Source organism: Gymnoscopelus microlampas (genome assembly GCF_963454915.1).
Source record: "Gymnoscopelus microlampas genome assembly, chromosome: 23".
In the NCBI taxonomy this organism is placed as follows: Eukaryota; Metazoa; Chordata; class Actinopteri; order Myctophiformes; family Myctophidae; genus Gymnoscopelus; species Gymnoscopelus microlampas.
In genome coordinates, this window is record NC_139960.1 from 12,579,512 (window position 1) to 12,601,307 (window position 21,796).

The 21,796-nt window shown below is 43.2% G+C and overlaps 1 protein-coding gene across 10 annotated transcripts in view; it reads right to left on the reverse strand.

Moving 5' to 3' along the window:
- The window catches only part of flncb (filamin C, gamma b (actin binding protein 280)), a gene marked incomplete at its 3' end in the record, with an annotated part of 95,543 nt that overhangs the window by 24,556 nt on the left and 49,191 nt on the right, over positions 1-21,796 (reverse strand). For all 10 annotated transcript variants that reach the window (XM_084050202.1, XM_084050200.1, XM_084050201.1 and 7 more), the window contains 19 exons: positions 20,880-21,017; positions 20,389-20,515; positions 19,250-19,386; positions 17,060-17,253; positions 16,795-16,908; positions 16,187-16,330; positions 15,475-15,598; positions 14,545-14,705; positions 13,398-13,488; positions 12,490-12,659; positions 11,542-11,659; positions 9,972-10,234; positions 8,314-8,911; positions 6,017-6,190; positions 4,395-4,557; positions 3,836-3,996; positions 2,857-3,024; positions 1,839-1,962; positions 958-1,114 (listed from right to left, as the gene is read on the reverse strand). In XM_084050202.1, coding sequence (XP_083906328.1) covers positions 958-1,114; positions 1,839-1,962; positions 2,857-3,024; positions 3,836-3,996; positions 4,395-4,557; positions 6,017-6,190; positions 8,314-8,911; positions 9,972-10,234; positions 11,542-11,659; positions 12,490-12,659; positions 13,398-13,488; positions 14,545-14,705; positions 15,475-15,598; positions 16,187-16,330; positions 16,795-16,908; positions 17,060-17,253; positions 19,250-19,386; positions 20,389-20,515; positions 20,880-21,017 — 3,326 coding nt within the window. The remainder of the gene's footprint in view (positions 1-957; positions 1,115-1,838; positions 1,963-2,856; positions 3,025-3,835; positions 3,997-4,394; positions 4,558-6,016; positions 6,191-8,313; positions 8,912-9,971; positions 10,235-11,541; positions 11,660-12,489; positions 12,660-13,397; positions 13,489-14,544; positions 14,706-15,474; positions 15,599-16,186; positions 16,331-16,794; positions 16,909-17,059; positions 17,254-19,249; positions 19,387-20,388; positions 20,516-20,879; positions 21,018-21,796) is intronic.

The window sequence follows — 21,796 nt, forward strand, 5'->3', positions numbered from 1 at the left end:
AAGTACAAATACCTCAAAATTGTACTTAAGTACAGTACTTGAGTAAATGTACTTAGTTACTTTCCACCACTAATGAATCAAAAAGTACCCAGGCGCATACGAACAAGATTGTCAGGGAGGGAGGGAGGGGTCGTCAGACAGCATGTGAAGAGCGGGAGGTTAAAAATGGGGGGGGGAAGGCCAGAGAAGAGAGAGAGAGAGAGAGAGAGTAGGGGGGCTTACGGAGCCTTTCTTAAGAATACTGAAGGGGATGGTTCCCTTTACTATATGTCTCTCCCAAACCCTCGTGCCCCACTCCTTCACAAACACGTTGGCCTCGTGCCTGCACCCGTCAGGACCCTGCAGCGACAGTCAGACAAACACCCACACAGAGGAAGCCATGTGGACAGTATGGTGCACAGTGGGTTAACAAGGAAAGCAGAACAAATAAACAATAATAAAAGTACAAGACTGCATACTGTAGAGGTGTATAGGTGTATTCCAGAACGTCCTGAGATTCCACAATACTTGCCTCTGAGATGTAGTGGAGTAGACGTAAAAGTATTGGAAATTGGAAATGCTCCAGTAAAGTAAAAAATCCTCAAAAGTGTACTTGAGTAGAAGTAGAAGTATTGGAAATTGGAAATACTCCAGTAAAGTAAAAATTCCTCAAAAGTGTACTTGAGTACAGTACTTAAGTAAATGTACTTAGTTACTTTACCCCACTGCCGATACAAGATCACAACGCATCACACTGTGACGTGTTGTGAGCTATTTTCAGTGTACAACACCAGCACGCAATTAACTAAGTATAAATCATCCTTAGGTTTCCATAGTGTGCTATAATGCTCATGAGGTTCAGCATAGGGCCTGCCCATGCAGCCCCGGACTGAGAATTCCAGTGCCTTATTTGGACGTAACATTTTCATGCCTATAACCCGTGTTTGTGAAGCTGGTCTGAAGAGTGGCGTGACTCACCAGTATTTGAACCGTGAGCAGACCCTCGCCAGCATCTCTGGCATCGATGGTGAACTCGACGGGAAGGCTGGCGGGCACGCCAGACGCATTCAGGCCCGGCCCGCTGGCGCGAACCTTACTGGCGTCGTGAGCTGGCAGCGTCTTGATCTTAAAGGGACTGAAGGAAAAGGAATTCCAAAGGACGACAATATAAGGATGATAGCAAAACAAACAAACCAAACTAGCTTTCTCCTCCAGTTTAAAGGGATATTTAACTTTAAAAAAAAGAAAAATGGTAAAATGATCATCTACTCAGGCTTTTGTGAGCCTTTGCTTGATTCAGTATTTAGATATTTGATATCAATTTTATCAGACACGCCCCCTTCCTAAACAAACCCATTATAACTTCAAACTCAATTTTGTTAGATTCATCAAAAACACCCGTCCTTGGTTCTGGTGACTCACCCTGCCCTCCTAATACGCGAGGGGGCGTGTTTTTTTTAATTACTTTTTTCATTTATTAAAAAAAATGTTTTTATAGTATTTTTATTTTTTTATTTTTCAATACAATTATTAAAAATAAATGAAAAAAGTAATTGAAAAGACACAGTCTCCTCACGTATTAGAAGGACAATATCAGTCACCAGAACCAAGGACGGGTGTTTCCGATGAATCTAGCATGGTTAAAATGGAGTTTGAAGTTACAATGGGTTTGTATAGGAAGGGGGCGTGTCTGATAAAATGAAAATCAAATATCTAAATATAGAATCAAGCAACTTAAAAACTGTCCGGGGTGCTCTCAAAAGCCGCAAAGTAAAGTTGTAAAAAAATTACAACATTTAAAAAAAAAAGTGAAATATCCCTTTAAGTTATGTGTTTGAATACGCTCTTGTCATCCTGACCTGCGAGGGACTTCCTGGTCGGCGTATTTAACACACACAGTGTACGGTCCGTCTCTGGCGGGGGTGTAGTTGACGGTGTGTGTTCCGTCGCCGTTATCGGTGATGTCGACGGGCTCGGCCACACCTGGGGGGCAAACCACAAGAACAGAAATCATCTTATTAGCAGGAAGACATTCTGTGAGTGCTGTCTGATTTGGATCCTTTGTGAGAACCTTGTCTTCACAAGGATAGAAAGAACAGGACATTTTGAGCTTAGGTTTAGTGTTAGGGTTGGAAACGAAACAGTGTTGATTTTGTCGACTAAAACTATGAAAAAAAAAAATTCACTTACGAAAACTAAATAAAAACTAAGCTATGATGACTAAAACTGAGACTAAATATACTGACAATTTTGTCAACAAATAAAAACTAGACTAAAATGTTTGAGAGGGACTAGTGGAGAAGAGATCCAGCAGAACTACTGTAAGACAAGTCATCATGGTTGCAGATCTAAAATAGCAGATCTACAAGCTCACAACGCGACAACGTTGTCAGCTTGTAGATCTGCTATTTTCGGCATGCAGCTAAGTGAAAATCTACCATTTTGATGTCATCACAGCCGGCAAAAAAATCATTTCAGGTGACTAAAATATGACTAAAGCTAAAGAGAATTTTATTCAAAAGACTATGACTAAAACTAAATCAGAATTTGTTGTCAAAATCAACACTGGTTGGAAATTAAGAACACGGTTGAGGGTAAAGGAGTAGCTCACCCAAAAAATTACTTATTTTCTATCAATTACACACCCCATGAAGCATTGAATTAATGGATTTGTTTTTGTGGCATAAGCCAATGATTTGATAATAATAATAATAAAGATGCTAATGTATCCAGTAGGAGACACAAAGTAGACTTTGTGTCTCCTACCAGAAACACAGTTGGTCATCAAATCATGGGGTGTGTAATTGATAGAAAATAGGATTTTTTTTGGGTGAACCACTCCTTTAAAGTAAAGGTTATATGGTTATTGTCTCTCACCAGTGGGTCCATAGAGCGTCACCTCCAGAGGGGCCAGACCAGCCTTGCTGCTGTCCACGGTGAAGGTCTGAGGGACGTGGACCCTCACCCCGCTGCCCAGGCCGGGACCCGAGCACTTCACCTTGCTGGGGTCCACTAGCTCTCGCACTGGGACACGGAAGGGACTGCCTGCAACACACACACACATCAGGGGATCAGAAAATGGACACTACCTTACACTATATTATATTCAATTAAAATGATAAGCAATGCACATTCGGATTGATTATGTTTAGTACATTTCTGAAACATGTATATGTTATTATAACATAGAATAGAATATAACATTGTTATATTATTATACATCTTCCGTCTATTGTAGCTCTGTTCATATAACTGATGTTCAAACAGGAACACTCACGTCAAAGTAGATTTAACCATTTATTGCAACAAATGGAATACAGTTAAGCTTGGCATTAAAGGCTCCACTCTTGGAGATATTCCCTGAATTTTGTCCAAGCAGCATGCTAAGCAAAAATCAGGGAATGCTAAGCAAAACCCCCATAGGGATACGATATCAAACAATAAGCAGTACATTGACATATTAGTTTGAATTAGCAGATATAAATGATAATCACAAGTACTTGAGCCTATGCCAGACTCTAATCAAAAGGTGGAGGCTGGGGTGGAGGAGGCAGCTAGCAGAAATGAATCAGGCAGCAAGACAAGCAGAGACCTAGTGAATACGAAGCCGTATTTAAAGGAACCTATTTGCTAATGCGTGAGTTTGTGATTGGAGTATGAATGTGTGACGTAATGACCAGCAGAGCTGTGAATGGGGAATAGAAAGCTGATGTTCACATCAGCTGACTGACAGCTGATTACAGCTGAGGCGTGCAAGACTTCTGTGTCCTGCATGAACTAACGCTATGCTTCATTTCTAATCCTATCTACAGCATGCAGAGTGCAGACTAGATGTTGACCAAATCCCCATTATTACCTGGAATGGGAAGACCTCCAAAGGTGATGTTGACGTCATAGTCTCCAGGGGTGAAGGGGATGTACTCCACGCTGCAGCTGCCATCTTTGTTGTCCTTGCAGGACATCTTGGCCTCTGACGGACCCTCAATGGCCAGGCCCAGACCCCCGGTGCCAGCTCCCCTAGAGGAACGAGGCACGAGGAAAGAAAATGAGGGACGAAAAGAAGGAAAGGTAGGAAGGAAGGATCTTATAAAGACTTTTTTTTTGCCTGAAGTATATAAAGTTTATGACAGACCAACATTATCTTTACTATACACAGTTTGCAGAACTGTTTGGACTCACACTTATTAAACCCTACTGTAAACCCTACTGTAAACCATACTGTAAAACAGTGGTTCTCGACCTAGGGGGGTCCCCACATGATTTTGGAGGGGTCCCCAGATGACAGTGAAGTGACAATTTAAGGACTTTTAAGACCTTTTTAATACCTCAAAAAGAAAGAAAAGAAAAAGAAACCATTACTGCATCAAAAATAATCAACAAACTACTATAAAAACTGCTATAGGGTAATAGAGTACCTGGTCTCCACGGTGAAGCGGTTGGGCTTGTTGACCAGGCCCTCCTCCAGACCGGCGCCATAGGCCCGCACGCGGCTGGGATCGCAGCCCTCCGTCACCGCCACGTGGAACGGACTGTTCGGCACCGCTACGTCATCATACAACACCTCTATCAGATGGATGCCTGGATGGATGGAGTCAGAGATACACAGAGAGAGAGAGAGAGAGAGAGAGAGAGAGAGAGAGAGAGAGAGAGAGAGAGAAAAATAAGAGAAATATCGTATATGCCTGATTTATTTCGTATAGTAGCTTACACACACACACACACACAACCGTGTGTGTGTGTGTGTGTGTGTGTGTGTGTGTGTGTGTGTGTGTGTGTGTGTGTGTGTGTCAGTGGTGTAAAGTAACTAAGTACATGTACTCAAGTACTGTACTTAAGTACACTTTTGATTTTTACTTTACTTTACTAGAGTATTTCCAATTGTCTATACTTTTACTTCCACTCCACTACATCTCAGGGGCAAATATTGTATATTGTAAATATTGTAATACTCCACTACAATTATTTGAAAAGCCCTATTATTTTATACCTAGGATATTTGAAAATAGCCGATCGCATCGAAAATTGCCGATCGCATCGGAACGCGTTGCGAGCTTGTAGACTGAGTGACTGAGTGACTGAGTGACTGAGTGACTAGGTGAGTGACTAGGTGAGTGAGTGACTGAGTGACTGAGTGACTGAGTGACTGAGTGAGTGACTGAGAGAGAGAATGAGAACACGGTAAGAGGGTCACAGACCCCAGGAGGCTGCCACAGGGATAGTACCAGTATTTCTGTCCCTCGGTGGAGCGTACTTGGACATGACACGTATCACTATCAGTGGAAAACCATCTGCTGTGACCAGACAGGCAACAGCTATTAATACCAGACTATGCCATGCCACACATCCAGCTCCGTCTTCCCCTCCCCCTCCCCCTTCTCTGTGAGCCCCCGTTTATTTCAGAAGACCCTTTCACATTCCTTCATTCATTCATTCCTTCCTTCCTTCCTTCCTTCATTCAATCACCATTCATTCTGCTCCAAACAGGAATATTACTGGAGCAGCGTTGCCAAAGCGTCTAATTGGAGGGGTGGTGTCCAAACAAAGCAAATAATGGCAAGCATCTGCTGTACACACACACACACACACACACACACACACACACACACACACACACACACACACACACACACACACACACACACACACACACACACACACACACACACACACACACACACACACACACACAGTGTTGTTGTACGCATTGTGAGCTTGTAGATTGGCCATTTTCAATTAGCCTAAGTGTATATAGGGCTGAAGTGGTTAATGTATGTTTTGTAATAATAATCAAAATCTACAAAGTAACTATTAACTAAAGTTTAAAAAGAGTAAAAGTACAGTATTTGCCTCTGAGATGTAGTGGAGTAGAAGTAAAAGTATTGAACGTTGTAAATACTTTAGTAAAGTAGTACAGTACTTAGTAAAAGTTACTTTACACCACTGATTCCCAGCCAAATCAGATACCATCTGATCACAGTGAATTCCAGAGAATGGTGGATTGCTGGTGTTGCATTTCCTAACTTTTGGGAGCCCTCACCGTCCTCGTAGGCTGTGTACTCCACTCGGTAAGTGCCGTCCCCCTTGTCGGTGATGTAGGCGTCCGTGTTGGCGCCGGAGGGGTTGACGATGCGAGCCTTGATGTGGCTGCCGCCGCTCTTGGTCTGAGCGCGGGCGTCCACAATGTAGTGGGTGGTGACCTCCCGCAGGACCCCTGGGACACACAGGACACAAAATGCACACACAGTGTTAAAGGGACACTATCACACGGTTGTTGTGCATTTCAGTAAAGATTGCATTTCTAGACATGACTAGGGTAACCTTCTCAGCACAACTAACGCAGCGTTTCAGAGACACATATAAGACATATAAGATGCTCACCTGCTAAAAGGAACTAAACTAGTGCCTGTTTTAATAATAATAGATTAATTGTTCACAGTTGAACCATGTTGATTTGAGAGTTGGCTGTTCCCTCATAGAGCTGTTGATGCCAGTGAAGGGGCAGGTGTTCCCTCAACATAAGGACCTCTGATAGTGTTTCTCTAGAGTTGGAAATACTCCGGTAAAGTAAAAGTACCTCAAAATTGTACTTAAGTACAGTACTTGAGTAAATGTACTTAGTTACTTTACACCACTGCCTGTCTGTACATGATAGATACTTGGTCTTAGATGAAGTTCTGATTGATTGAACATCATTGTTGACACATGAGTGAGTGAGTGAGTGAGTGAGTGAGTGAGTGAGTGAGTGAGTGTGAGTGTGTGTGTGTGTGTGTGTGTGTGTGTGTGTGTGTGTGTGTGTGTGTGTGTGTGTGTGTGTGTGTGTGTGTGTGTGTGTGTGTGTGTTCGTGTGTGTGTGTGTGTGTGTGTGTGTGTGTGTGTGTGTGTGTGTGTGTGTGTGTGTGTGTGTGTGTGTGTGTGTGTGTGTGTGCTTGCGTGCGTGCGTAGTATGAGTATCACTCCCACTGGCGGGGTAAATTACACCTAATCACTGTCAGTCAATAGAAGAGCCAGCCAATCATACGACCCCCCCCCCCGCCCCCCGACACCAATTCCTCTCAGATGTGACCAATCAGCGTCAGACTGGACTGATTCAACCCAGACATAGCCAAGTGGGCCACAGGGCCAGTAATGTCAGTCAACCTGCGGTCAGTGTCCCCCTGGCCCACCGGTCCAATAGTTTCTCTCTTGGACAGCCAGGAAAATAAAGAAATAAGGGAGGGGATTGCAAAGGCAGGAGAGGAAGTGAAAGTGAAACAAAGAGAGTGCTTCCATCTTTCCTTCTTGACAGCAGTAGGGGACCAATGCTTGTGGGTTCATTAGCCACTTAAGCCCTATAGATATACGTTGTCATGCGACAAATAGCGACAATGGCTGATCTACAAACTGTGTTTCCAACATGCTTTCATATCAGCTGTGTTGATTTCGTCGACTGAAACTATGACGAAACATGTTCATCGACTACCTTTTTTCTCTGACGAAAAAAAACGTAATAAAAACTAAGCTATGATGACTAAAACTATGACTAAATATATTGACAATTTTGTCAACAAATAAAAACTAGACTAAAATGTTAGGGAGGGACTAGTGGAGAAGAGATCCAGTAGAACTAGAAGACATTTTATGTTTGATTGCGCTCAGGTGTTGTGCTCTGAAAATAGCAGATCTACAAGCTGTGAGCTTTTAGATCGGCTATTTTCAGCATGCAACCTAGTGTAAAATCAGCCATTAAGACGCCATCAAGGCACCGCCAAAAATCTATTTTAGTTGACTAAATCAACTGTAGATTTAGTCGACTAAAATCTTATGATATTTAGTCGACTAAAACTAGACTAACAGTAAAACATTTCAGATGACTAAAATATGACTAAAACTAAATGGAATTTTATTCAAAAGACTATGACTAAAACTAAATCAAAGATTGCTGTCAAAATCAAGACTGCATATCAGTAATCTGAGTTCCCAGAAGTTTTCGCCAGCTCTGGCGAGGAACTTCTGGGCCTGAGCCCTGGTATTTGTGGGCGGGATGTAACTTACGCTCAGAATCTGAGCGGACACGCCTCTTACCGGTCTGAGAGCTGTGCAACTCGTCTAAAAAGTCAGACGAGAGGCAAACAGCAGTACACAACAATGGCGGCCGAAATTTCTCAAGGGGAAATTGCTTCCCGTCGATCCTATTTAGATGCAACACCCACTGCATGTGGATCCCGCCCCCTTTTCTTCATTGGCTGTTGATTTGAATCAGAACTCAGTGGCCGCGCCCCTGTTGTCCAGGATCCAAGCCGAAGACTCCCAGACTAGCATATCAGTAACTCATCCCACACAGTCGTGACCTCTCACCTCTGGGCTCGACTCCCGGGCCGTAGACCTTCACGCCGCTGGTGTCCACGGCGGGCTCCACCTGCACGCGGGCGGGGAACTTGGGCACGGCGTGGCCCCCGTACTTGATGGTGATGGTGTACGTGCCGTGGACCTGCGGGATGTAGGTGATGGAGTAGGTGCCGTCGCTGTTGTTCTGCACGTGCACCTCGGCCTTGGCCCCGGCGTCCGAGCTGATCTCGATGGTGAGCTCGGCCTCGCCGGCCTTGGAGCAGTCCACCGTGAAGGAGCCCGTCTCGTCCACCTTGCCCCGCTCGAGGCCGGGACCGCTGGCCGTCACCTTGCTGGGGTCGAACACCGACTGCACCATGGCCTTGAAGGGCGAGCCGGGGATGTGCTGGTCGGCGAAGAGGATGTTGATGGCGTACTCGCCGGGCTCGGTGGGCAGGTAGGACACGGAGCAGGAGCCGTCCCCGTTGTCCTGGCACTCGATCTTGGCCTCGCAGGGGCCCTCTACGGTCAGGCCCAGACCGCCGGTGCCCGCTCCCTTGGTGTCGATGGCGAAGGGCGCGGGTTTACCCACGACGCCTCCCTGGAGACCTGGGCCGTACGCACGTACCTGAGCAAGGCAACAATGCAATAAGATGGTGTTATGATGTGTGCAGTGGCGTCGTTAGGGGTGGGGCTTCGGTGGCTATAGCCACCAATGTTTTATCCAAAGCCACCAATAAAAAAATTTAAAAAATACAAAAAAATAAAAAAAAAAAATTTTTTTTTTTGAATTATATATCTATCACCCTAACCTAACCCTACCCCTAACCCTAAAACCGAAATAAAGTAACCAAAAACGGGTAAAAAAGCACCCAAATCCGCGGGGAAAAACGCGCGCGCGCGCGCGCGGACGCTGCGGGGCTAAGCCCCCGACCTAGTAGAGACCTAGCGACGCGTCTGGATGACCCCCTGTCCAGTGTCAGATGAAAGACTTGTGTCTATCTTCTGTTGCTATGTTCAACCACTTAAACCACTGAAAACTGGACATTCTATCCTTTGCAGATTTTGCATTTTGCCTCCATTTGCATTTTATTTGATCAAAACTCACACGCCCACACACACACACACACACACACACACACACACACACACACACACACACACACACACACACACACACACACACACACACACACACACACACACACACACACACACACACACACACACACACACACACACACACACACACACACACAGAGGAGTGGAGTGGAGAGGAGCAAAGAAGGCATAGACAACATTTCACAACTTAATATTACACCAAGCTGTTGGAATAATAACATATAAAATAATACCGGATTTCCCAAAGTACATTTTCTGGGCTAAAGGGGATCAATTATGTCAAGATGTTCAACCCTATACTCTGTATCCCAGTTTCTGATTGAGAAACTGAGTTGGAAAAGTTCAGACACAGGAACAGGAATCTGGAGAAAGGCTACAGGTGTGCTGCAGGTGTGCCAACACACTGAACCACATCTTAAATTATAGCTCTTGTCGACTACGAGAACTAAGTGAACTGTGCCCTGAAACATATTTCAGGGGTTCTGGATTTGTTTCCATATGCTACGGCTCGGTTTTAGATAAGATTTTTCCACCACTGGGTACAGTTACATGTCTGTATGCACTACCTTTGAAGGGTCTGGGGGCATGACTCCTTCCACGGTGAATGGACTTCCCGATACGGGGTTTCCGTCGTAAAAGACGTCCACTTTGTAGGGCCCTTCCTCCGGGGGGATGTACTTGACGGTGTGGACCTCGTTGGCGGTGCCCGACTCCAGCTTGCAGGGGATCGGCCGGCGAGAGGGCGACGAGATCTTCACCTCCAGTTTGCCTTGGCCCCCTGCGCCCCGCGTGTTGATGGTGAACTCTTGATCCACGCCCACATCCACCTCTGTGGACACAAATACAAAATACACCTGTGGTCAGTCACAGTGGTGGAAAGTAACTGAATACATTTACTTAAGTACTGTACTTACTGTAAGTACAATTTTGTACTTTACTTGAGTATTTCCAATTTCCAATACTTCCAACTTCTACTCCACATCTTGGATCCAAATATTGTACTTTTACTCCACTACAATTATTTGAAAACTTTAGTTACTTTTTTGTTTTTGATTATTATTACAAAACATACATTAATCACTTCAACCCTATGTATTTCGGCCATTTGATCTACAAGCTCACAATGCGTCGCGATGAGACGCATTTTTTTTAAAGATTTTTGTACATTTGAAAACTTGAAATGGGACATTCTGCATTATGAGTACTTTTACTTTTGGTACTTTAAGTACATTTTGATGCCAATACTTTTGTACTTTTACTTTTACTGTACATTTTGAATTCCGGACTTTTACTTGTAACAGAGTATTTCTATAGTGTAGATACTTTTACTTAAGTAAAAGATTTGAGTACTTTTTCCACCAAATCATTGGTCTTCTCAAACCCACCGAGAAGATTCATATTTATGACAGTCGAGTATTTTACGGGTCATAATAATAATCCTGTCGTATTACATTAAAATAGATAAGCAACGATTCTACATCAACAACACAAGCCAGCAGCTTCTTGGCAGTGTTGGATATGGTGTTGGCTCGCTTAACCCATTAAGACTGGGAAAGCATCTGTCATTTTCGATTAGAACCACTTTAACCATTATCTTATACTTTGGCTATTCTAAAATAGCAGATATACAAGCTCATAGCACGGCACAAATTCTTTGAGAAATCATGACATTTTTTGAAAGTCTTTGATTATATTATTTTTAAAGCGAACATTTGTGACTCAAATCTTTGCTTCTGGGGATTCTACAAACATACAAAAAAAAGTATAAAATGACATGTATTTGGCTGCGGACCCCCATCTCAAAATATTTTGTTCCAGGGACCCCCCAGAAGCAAAGATTTGAGTTAAAAATGTTTGCTTTAAAACAATATATATTCAAAGATTTGCACACATTTTCACGATTTTTATCCCAAGTATAAATTTAAGTGGTTACACAGATGCGTTCCCGGTCTTATTGGGTTAGTAGAACCTTTCAGTCCGAGAGGCCTAGTATCATGGATGTTCTCACAGAGAGCACACACACTGAGGTCAAACTCATCTTCTTGTTAAATGCTGTGTGTCTTTTCCCTTTGGCTCTCATAAATAAACATATCGGGGTGAACTCGGGGGTTGTGTGTGCCAGGCGGCCATACTCACTGTTGTTTAAACCATGAACCTTGACCTTGTTGAGGTCAAGGGGCGGGGCCACAGCGATGTTAAAGGGGCTCTTTGGAATCGGGTCACCCCCGTGACTCACAGTGACGGACATGCTTCCCTGAGAGAGAAAGTGAGAGAGAGAAAGAGAGAGAAAGAGAAAGACACACAAATTTAAAATCTTTATTTGCGTTCACATTTTAACAAGAAATTCTTGAACACAAACAGAAGCAGATGCACAAACTTTGCAAAGCTCAACAACAAGTAATTCAGGATACAGATCACGGGTACAGGAAGCATCGCCTCCTCCATTTATGGCGACTGCCAATTATCACAGACACTGACAAGAATTTTGCCAATGCCTTAGCTCTTGGCTTGGGCATTCCTGCAATCTGCAGGCCTCTCACAACTGATTTGTGGACATTACCGAGGCTTCCAAATATGAACACAAGCAGTTTACATTTGTAACCAAGCTGTATAATAGCATCCTTAAGACGTTGGTACTTAAGCACCTTGGTATGGAATGCCTCTTCCAGGCTGTGGTCAAATATACATGCCACTTCCAAAATGGACACTTCTCTACTGTCCTCATCAACAATAACAACATCTGCTGTATTAGCTGTGACATCTGGAAAGGCGTCATTTTCATTATTGCACATGGACATGACAGTTGAAACACAAGAGTGCACACACGCGCGCACGTGCGCACGCACACACACAAAGAGAAAATAATGTAACACTAGACTTGTCAGTGTCTCCTTCCACGCCATCAGCTAGTTTTCACACTTCTTGACAAGCCAAACAGGCTTGAGGGACACCCACTCACCCAGCGGTAATTGGCTCTCAAATCAACAACAAAAAATAATTGTCACAGACAAATAAACTGTAGAAAAAACAAGCTGGGCTCAGTGCTGTGCGACTGGAATGGAGAAATAATGAGGTGACAGTTACCTGTTGAATGGCGGTGTAGCGGACGGTGTACGAGTAGTCGTGGTTGTCGATGATTTCAAAGTCTCTGACGGCCTCTCCCTTAGCCGCTCCGGTGAAGTGGACCTCGGGCTTGGCCTTGCCCGCTCCCTTGGTGTAGATGGTGAAGTGGGTTGGTTTGCCGACCTCCACACCTTGAAGGATTACACAGGAAATGTAAGTATCAATACTGCAATGTAGATATACTCTGTTACAAGTATAAGTCCCGTATTCAAAATGTACTTGAGTAAAAGTACAAAAGTATTGGCATCAAAATATACGTAAAATCTAAGTAAAAGCACTCATTGTGCAGACTGAAGTTCAAAATGTACTGTATAAAAAATATTTTGAAAATAGCCGATTTACAAGCTCACAATGCATCGCATCGCGTCACATCGCGACGCAATGTGAGCTTGTAGATCTGCTATTTTCAAACAGCCAAAATGTATATAGGGCTGAAGTGGTTAGTGTGTTTTATAATAATATTCAAAATCTACAAAGTAACTAGTAACTAAAGCTTTCATATAATTGTAGTGGAGCAAAAGTACAATATTTTCCTCTGAGGAGTAGTGGAGTAGAAGTAAAAGTATTGAAAAGTGTAAATACTGAAGAAAGTAAAATATACCTAAAAATTGGACTCAAGTACAGTACAGTACTTGAGTACATGTAATTAGTTACTTTACCCCACTGAAAACTACTGGTCTACGAGTTTCCGTTGCAAAGACCGCCTGCTCAGATTGTGAGCCAACAGACATTGTAGGGTACGGGTTATTGTATAACGGACATATTTGTGCGTTTTAGGCCCAGTTTGGAGATTTGGTCTACTCCATGACAAATACGTTACCTTATCTCACTAAGATCTTATGGTTTGGTATTATTCTGTCATCACTCACCTGTCTTGCTGAGACCGGGCCCCTCGGCCCTGACCTTAGCTGCATCGTGGGAAGGGTCCACTTTGATTCTGAACGGGCTGACGGGGATTTCCTGTCAAAAGATCAAACTTTAGTAGGACACATTTTCAAGACCCCTTTCATTTGTTTCTTATTATAATTATGAATATTATTTATTTAACCCATTAACTCTCTCAGCCCTGAGTTATCCAGAGTTTTTTCTGAATGCCCTCAGTGCCAGAACGAGAAATCCCGAGTTTTTACACAATGTTGTTTTATAGACCGTCACGGTGCGTTTTAACAGCGGGCAACTCTCGGGCGATGCCGGGCAACATCGCCCAAAAGATAATGAAAGTCTATGAGAGCCGGCGATCGGGCGAAGTGGGCGGGGGGGGCGATGAAAGATGGATTTTCTTTATCTTTTTGGACGATGTCGCCCAGTATCGCCCGCTGTTAAAACGCACCGTCACGGTCTGATCTTGAATCCGAAGGGAGCAGTAAAACTGTAGCACAAACGGATACGGAAATAATGGATTTAGCGTCATTCCGTTCCCGTCGACTCCATGTTTGTATTTTTTTTTTTTGCGCCTGTATCTCTGTTCTTGTTTTTTTTGTCAATTTTTCCGAGGAGACACGTGTTTCCAACGGCCTAGCGAAGGGGACAATAGCTCCGGATGCAATGTCTTGCTTCCGGAGCAATAGTCAGAGACTCCTGCTCCGGAAACACACAGTGAATCGATCGATAAATATGGATCTAAACTTTTATGACAACTTTAAAACTACTAAAAACACGAAAATTGCTCGAAAATCGCTTGGCACTGGGTGAGTACATTATGAAAATACTCTGGCAGTCAAAGAGTTAAGACAGGGAAAGCATCTGTGTCATTTTAGATTTCTTTGGGCTATTGAAAAATAGCAGATATACAAGCTCATAGCGCGGCACCGAGTGCCGCGCTATGAGCTTGTAGATCCGCTATTTTTGAATAGCGAAAATAAATCTAGAATGACACAGATACAGTATACGGTACAGTAAAGAATGAGGAGGCCAAAACATGTCATGTGCATCAGCTACTGTTAGATGCTGCAGATGGCTAGTACACCGAGCAGCTGACATGCTGTAGCATCTGCTTCACGTCGTGTGCTGTCTCACCTGATCAGCAAACAGGACCATGATGGTGTAGCGCCCAGGCCCAGGGGGCGTGTACTTCACCGTGAAGGTGTCGTTGTCGTTCTTGATGATGTCAAAGTCGATGTCAGCCTCCGCCGGGCCCACCACACCGGGGGCACACTTGATCCCAATGCTGACGTCACCTGGTCGACGAGAACAGGCGTGGGAGGTAGACATTGTTAATATCTTAATGAAGAGAAGGGACAAGTCCTCTATCTTGGCCATTGAGCTTAATTCACTCCCGAGTCTAACATTACATTACATTACAGTCATTTAGCAGACGCTTTTATCCAAAACGACTTACAATAAGTGCATTCCACATACTGTAGGTAGGGAAGAAAACTACTAATCACCAGAAGTCTTAAGTGCATTCTCTTCTAAAACAAGCAACTAATAGTGCGTTCACACGGGCAGATTAAAAAGATACATGCTACCATTCATTTTCAATGGAAACCAGCGACATGAAGATACAAAGATACATCCGACGTTTGTAACTGTAGCTCTATCGACAACGATACAAAGCTACACATTCAGGTTGAACTGGGTTCAACTTCCAGGTACGAAGATACAAAGCTACAACTGTAGCTCCGATGTCCGCACGCTTGACGACGTCAGCGACCGCATTGAGCAACACAGCTACAAAGCAACACAGCGACAAAGATGCAACGTATTTTTGTATCTCTGTATCTTTTAATCTGCCCGTGTGAACGCACCGTAAGAGTAGGTAAAAGTGCAATATACCAGCTACCTACTTTCTTAGACAGATGAGACAAATAGGAAAATCAAATGAGCAAGAGCTAAAACAAATAAGTCTATTGAATAAACAAGATCCAATAAAAACAAGAGCTTGTACAAATAATTGACAACAAGTAGGCAAGGCTAAGAGGAAGGCCCAGGGTAGCGTTTCCTGACCTTGTCCTGCTTCGCTACAGTCCACAGTGAAGTAGGTTGGCTCGTTGGCCTTCAGTCCTGCTTTCTCCACCCCTGGACCGTACACCTTCACGTTCTCTGGGTGGCTGCCCTCTCCGATGGTCACCTGAGTATTTCAAACACACGATAAAACAAATGAACAACGCGTGCAATAAGACGCAAATCAGCTGAAGATTTGTACTTCATGTTTGTACAGCAGAATGTTCCACACACAGTTCCGTTAAGGAGATTAACCCTTTAAGACCTGATGTTCGATTCTACAAAATGTCTTCTAAATCCGCACTGTTTTTTTTTTAAACTTATGTTACTATGTCAGTGGTTCTCAAACCTTTTCACGTCAAGGACCCCAAAATGTGTATTTATTCGGCCATGGACCCCCATCTCAAAATATTTTGTTCCACGGAGCCCCAGAAGCGAAGATTTGAGTTAAAAATGTTCGCTTTAAAAATATATATATTCAAAGATTTGCACACATTTTCACGATAAAAAAAAAAATGCAGATCTACAAGTTCATAGCGCGGCACTCGGTGCCGCACTATGAACTTGTAGATCTGCTATTTTTGAATAGCCAAAAGTGTAAAATAATGCTTTTTTTAGCTCAAATCTAAAAATGACACAGAGATGCGTTCCAGGTCTTAATGGGTTAAATCTGGAACTATCGTGATTGGATGGATTGACGTTGGCGCTCACTCACCCTAAAGGGACTGTTGGGGACGTTGACCTCGCCCCATGTGATGATGATGGTGTGCTTTATGGGCTTGCCGGGGATGTAGACGCAGAAGAAGGTGCTGTCGCCGTTGTCCGTGATCTGGATGTCAATGGGGAAGCCCTCTGCGTCCTGTCAGCACAAACACACACTTCAAACACTGTACTTAACATAAAACATACATTAACCACTTCAGCCCCTATATACATTTCGGCCATTTGAAAATAGCCGATCTACAAGCTCACAATGCGTCGCGATGCGACGCATTGTGAGCTTGTAGATCAGCTATTTTCAAAGCTATTCATAAATTTGAAAACTTGAAATGGGATATTCTGCATAATGAGTACTTTTACTTTTGGTACTTTAAGTACATTTTGATACTAATGCTTTTGTACTTTTACTCAAGTAAATTCTGAATTCCGGACTTTTACTTGTAACAGAGTAATCTCTGCATTGCATTAAGAATGTGAGTACTTTTTCCACCACTGCTTGTCTGTAATTTGTCCTAGAGTTCACGTTTCACATCATCAGACAAACCAATATTCTCCTTTGGTGAGGGAGACCGGATTACTAGCTAGAGATGCTTGCATTCATACCTGGGCATAGATCCTCAGTTCGCCTCTACCAGCATCATTGGTGTCAATGGTGAAATCGGCAGGCTTGTTGACAATACAGCCGGTGGGCTCCAAACCAGGACCATAACATTTCACCTGAAACGAGGAGGATCGTTAACACAAACGTGGATACTGGCCATAAGATCACTTGAAGGCTTTGAGTGGACAAATGCTGTTGATATACAGTATGAACCGATACGAGAGTATAAGCTCATTCAAACAGGATCACGAAGGGGCAGACTCCGACCTTCTCTGGGAAGACATCATTGGCTGCGTTGAGGATGTGGGCCATGAAGGGGCTGTCCTTGATGTCCTCGTCATCACAGATGACGTGCACGGCATAGTCGCCGGCCTCCGTGGGCCAGTATCGCACGTCACACGAGCCGTCCCCCTTGTCGTCGCATTCGATCTTAGCCTGGGATGGGCCCTCGATAGAGAAACCTGCAAACAGCCGGATGCAACCTTCTGTTAAGCTTGAATACTTGTGTTTTTGTACAGAAAGAAAGCAGCATAGTGTTGAATGCCTCAACCCATTAAGACCAGGAACGCATCTGTGTCATTTTTATATTTCTTTGGTTATTAAAAATGGGCTATTTTTTTTTTTAAATGTGAAAATGTGTGCAAATCTATGAATAAAAAACATTAACCACCGATAAAGACACATAAGTGTGAAAAAAAAAACTGTTAGGATTTAAAAGACATTGTAGAATCAAGAAGCAAAGATTTGAGTTACAAATGTTCGCTTTTAAAAATATATATTAAAAAATGTACAAAAATGTGCATGATAAAAAAACAAAAATGCAGATGTACAAGCTCATAGCGCGGCACTCGGTGTCGCACTATGAGCTTGTAGATCTGCTAATTTTGAACAGCCAAAGTATAAAATAATGGTTCAAATCTAAAATGACAGATGCTTTTCCCGGTCTTAATGGGTTAATTAAGTGTGATGAGGGATGCATATTCAAAAATCTCTCCTACAACATAATTTATACTTTGTCATACGGCAGCATTTTTTTGGCAAGGATTTTCAATTTCATATTAGTCTAAAGAATAACTTAAAGTGATACCTATAGAGTTTGGTTTCATTTTGAGAGACAGACAGTCTGTAACACAGTGCTCCTGTGACACCTGACATCACGGGGCATATTGCTGCAACAGCTATCAATCAAATTGAACTGACCTTTAGAAGACAGTATGTACGTAGGAGCAGTCGTGGAAAAAATACTCAAATGTTTTACTTAAGTAAAAGTATCAATACTACAGTGTAGAAGTACTCTGTTACGAGCAAAAGTCCGGAATAAAAAATTTACTTGAGTAAAAGTACAAAAGTATTGGTGTCAAAATGTACTTAAAGTACCAAAGGTAAAAGTACTAAAATGTTTGAAAATAGCCGATCTACAGTGAGCTTGTAGATCGTCTATTTTCAAATAGTCTATGTATAAAATAGGGCTAAAGTGGTTCATGTATGTTTTATAATGTAATCATTTATATCTGCAAAGTAACTAGTAACTAAAGTTTTCAAATAATTGTAGTGGAGTAAAAGTACAATATTTGCCTCCGAGATGTAGTGGAGTAGAAGTAAAAGTATAGACAATTGGAAATACTCCAGGAAAGTAAAAGCACCTCAAAATTGTACTTAAGTACAGCACTTGAGTAAATGTACTTAGTTACATTATACCACTGCGTAGGTAACCTCGCATCACCAGTCTTTCCACCTCGGAGGAAAGCCTGGTATTCGTTACTGAAGGCCCATATGATCCGGTCTAGACCACGCCTACTGAAAAAAAAAAAAAAAAAGCATCCTCTTTCCGGTTTTGTCGCGATCCGGTTTTGCGGTGCCGCTTTGTTTTGGTTCCCCAATCCCTATTTAAATGGAATAGAATTTCCCCGTGGGATAATATGGATAATACAGACGCTAAATAGTCTCTGGAAAGTACACTCACATTTATATTTAAAAAATAAGCTAAACTACGCCGTATCAAGGATTTTGATGACGGACCTATTTTGGGGTGAGACGTCTTTCCGGTTTGTCGCGATCCGGTCGCTTTTCTTTTTTTTTCCGACCGGATCATATACCCGAAAAGGAATGCTGCCCAGGCTACTGCGTAGGAGAGAGAAAGAGAGAGCGAGAGAGCGAGAGAGCATGCGAGCGCGTGTGTGTATGTGTATGTGTGTGTGTGTGTGTGTGTGTGTGTGTGTGTGTGTGTGTGTGTGTGTGTGTGTGTGTGTGTGTGTGTGTGTGTGTGTGTGTGTGTGTGTGTGTGTGTGTGTGTGTGTGTGTGTGTGTGTGGTCCACCAGAAGAATCTATGTAGGCAGTCTCTGACGGTGGAAAGACGAACAGAAACCTTTTCGGGGGGGGTGGGGGGGATGTTTCTAACAATAAATCAAAGTTCATGTGTGGGACTCAGGCAGCGGTGATGCAACGGCATTGCTTACCCAGAGTTCCCACCTCCGTGCCGATCGCCTCCACTACAAAGTCGGCACTCTTCCCCACCATGCCGGTCTCCAGTCCGGGGCCCCAGGCCCGCACCTTCTGAGGCCCGGCTTCCTCGCCCACCACCACCTCAAATGGACTGCAGGGAACAAACAAGATTGAGGCTCTGTAATATTGGTTCTCAAGGTGGGGTCCGGGGACCCACAAGGGTTCTTGGGGGAGTTCCAGGGGGTCCCCAGCTAAATGATGGATAGTGAGGAGCCAAATAGACCCTTATAGGTCTGTAACTCTGAGAGTGTACAAATGGAACCAAATGGACCCGTTAGGGTCCATTTGGTTCCATTTGTACACTCTCAGAGTTAAATTCACATTGATTTTACAATATAAATTGGGGTCCCAGAGATAGAAATGTCATTAAATGGGGGTCCGTACCCTAATGCATGTCAAAGTGGGGGTCCTTGAAATTAAAATGGTTGAGAATCACTGCTAGAGCCGTAAACATCTTGGCATATCTTTTCAAATGGGGGTCCGCGGGCAAATAAGTGTCAATTTGTGGGTCCAATTGTGCAGTATTGACTTTATTTTATCTTGAAATATCAGCGGTATATGGACAAAACTTTTTTATATTATTTTATCGTTTTAACTGTGCCTAATTCTGCACCTGCTAGGGAACGCTTGACTCAAACATGGTGGCACGGATCAACGACACAGCGTAGGACCGTCAAACACTACAGATATGAGTAACATTTATTTGGCTCGCTTGCAACAAACAACTAGAAAGCAGACAATAATGCACATTTGCAGCTATTGTAGATCAATTTAGTGTCACGCGATTACAATTACAATTCGGTCCTTTAGTAGATGCTCAGAGAGACTTTTACAAGTGCAAGGACTAAATGGCATCAACAAATGACAGGGTGAATGGTCGTGTAAACAATGTTGTGCTTCAAAGAATCACTACAGCATAGAGATTTCATAACCTTCCCCGATGCCTTGATGAATAAGGTGAATCTGTACTGAGTAGATGAAATGTAAAGGGAACATTGGGGATCATTCCACCTGATTCCACTTCTAATGAATAATTCTGATGTTATATATTAGAGCGTAGTGACGAAAGTATGACAGGAGGAGAGGGTCTCACCTGCGTGGGATGCTGTGTCCCCCCCAGGTGATGTTAATGGTGTATTTGCCCGCCAAGATGGGGTAGTAGTCACATTCGTACAGGCTGTCTCCCACCTCACGCACCTTCACTGGCTCCTCCAAACCCTCTGAAACAAATGACCCACACCTCTTTAAATATACAGCACACATTTAATACAATGCACAGTACGTAGGGCTTTAATATTGTTACTCAGAGTGTACAAGTGTACACTCCCAGATTTGAATTATCACAGAGGACTTTACTGTTTAATCTGTGAGAAACGTTACGCGTTTCTCAGAGACACCCATCTCAAAATATTTGGTTCCAGGGACCACCCAGAAGCAAAGATTTGAGTTACAAATATTCGCTTAAAAAAAATAATATATATATATATGGAAATGTTCACGATTTAAAAAAAATAGCCAAAGAAATCTTAAAATGACACAGACGCTTTCCCGGATTGAATGGCTTAATAATAGTTGTCAACTCACTTGGTCCTTTCACTGTGACCTTGAGTTCTCCACTGCCCGCTCCCTTGGTGAAGACCTTGAAGTCGGCCACCTCCTTCACTCTCACCCCCTTGGGCTGGAGGCCTCTCCCTGACGCCCTGCACACATTGGGGTTGCAGGCTACGGGAACCATCGAGGAGAGAAAGGGAGAGTTGTTTAGACTAGCAGATGGAGGGTAAGGAATTGTACATGCACGGCCACACACACACACACACACACACACACACACACACAGACAAAATCAACACTGGCACTCACTCACGCGCGCGCACTCACGCACTCACTCACTCACTCACTCACTCACTCACTCACTCACTCACACATACAAACTCAAACTCAAACACACAAACGGTCACTATACTGCAGAAGTTTCACTGTTAGTTTGGCTGAACAGCGCTGCATGGGAGAAGCACAGTTTGTCATGACTGCTGGGGAGAAGCAGCAGGAGAGATGGACATGAACATGACACAGAGATGAAGACGGCCGTTATCTTATTGGAGAACAACACACTGACACAAAGAGCAACGAGTTGGATGTTTTGCTTCGGGGCTTGAAGAATGAAAAATGAGGAAAAACAAACAAACCAGATGAAAGCGACAGCAGTTGTTCCAGTGAAATCGTCCAAAACTCAACGGTGGATGCTGAGCATGAACAGGTAAAAATGATGTGTTCTTGTTTTGCACCCATGAAAATTCTATTCCATATAATCTGACCCGTTTACTGAATGGTAAGACGTTCTGGACATCGGTGCATTCTAAGGTTTTATTGTCCTTGAGCAAAAACTAAAGTAATATTCATGAAGACTTTTAAACAGTGGTGGAAAGTAACTAAGTACATTTACTTAAGTACCGTACTTAAGTACAATTTTGAGGTATTTGTACTTTACTTGAGTATTTCCA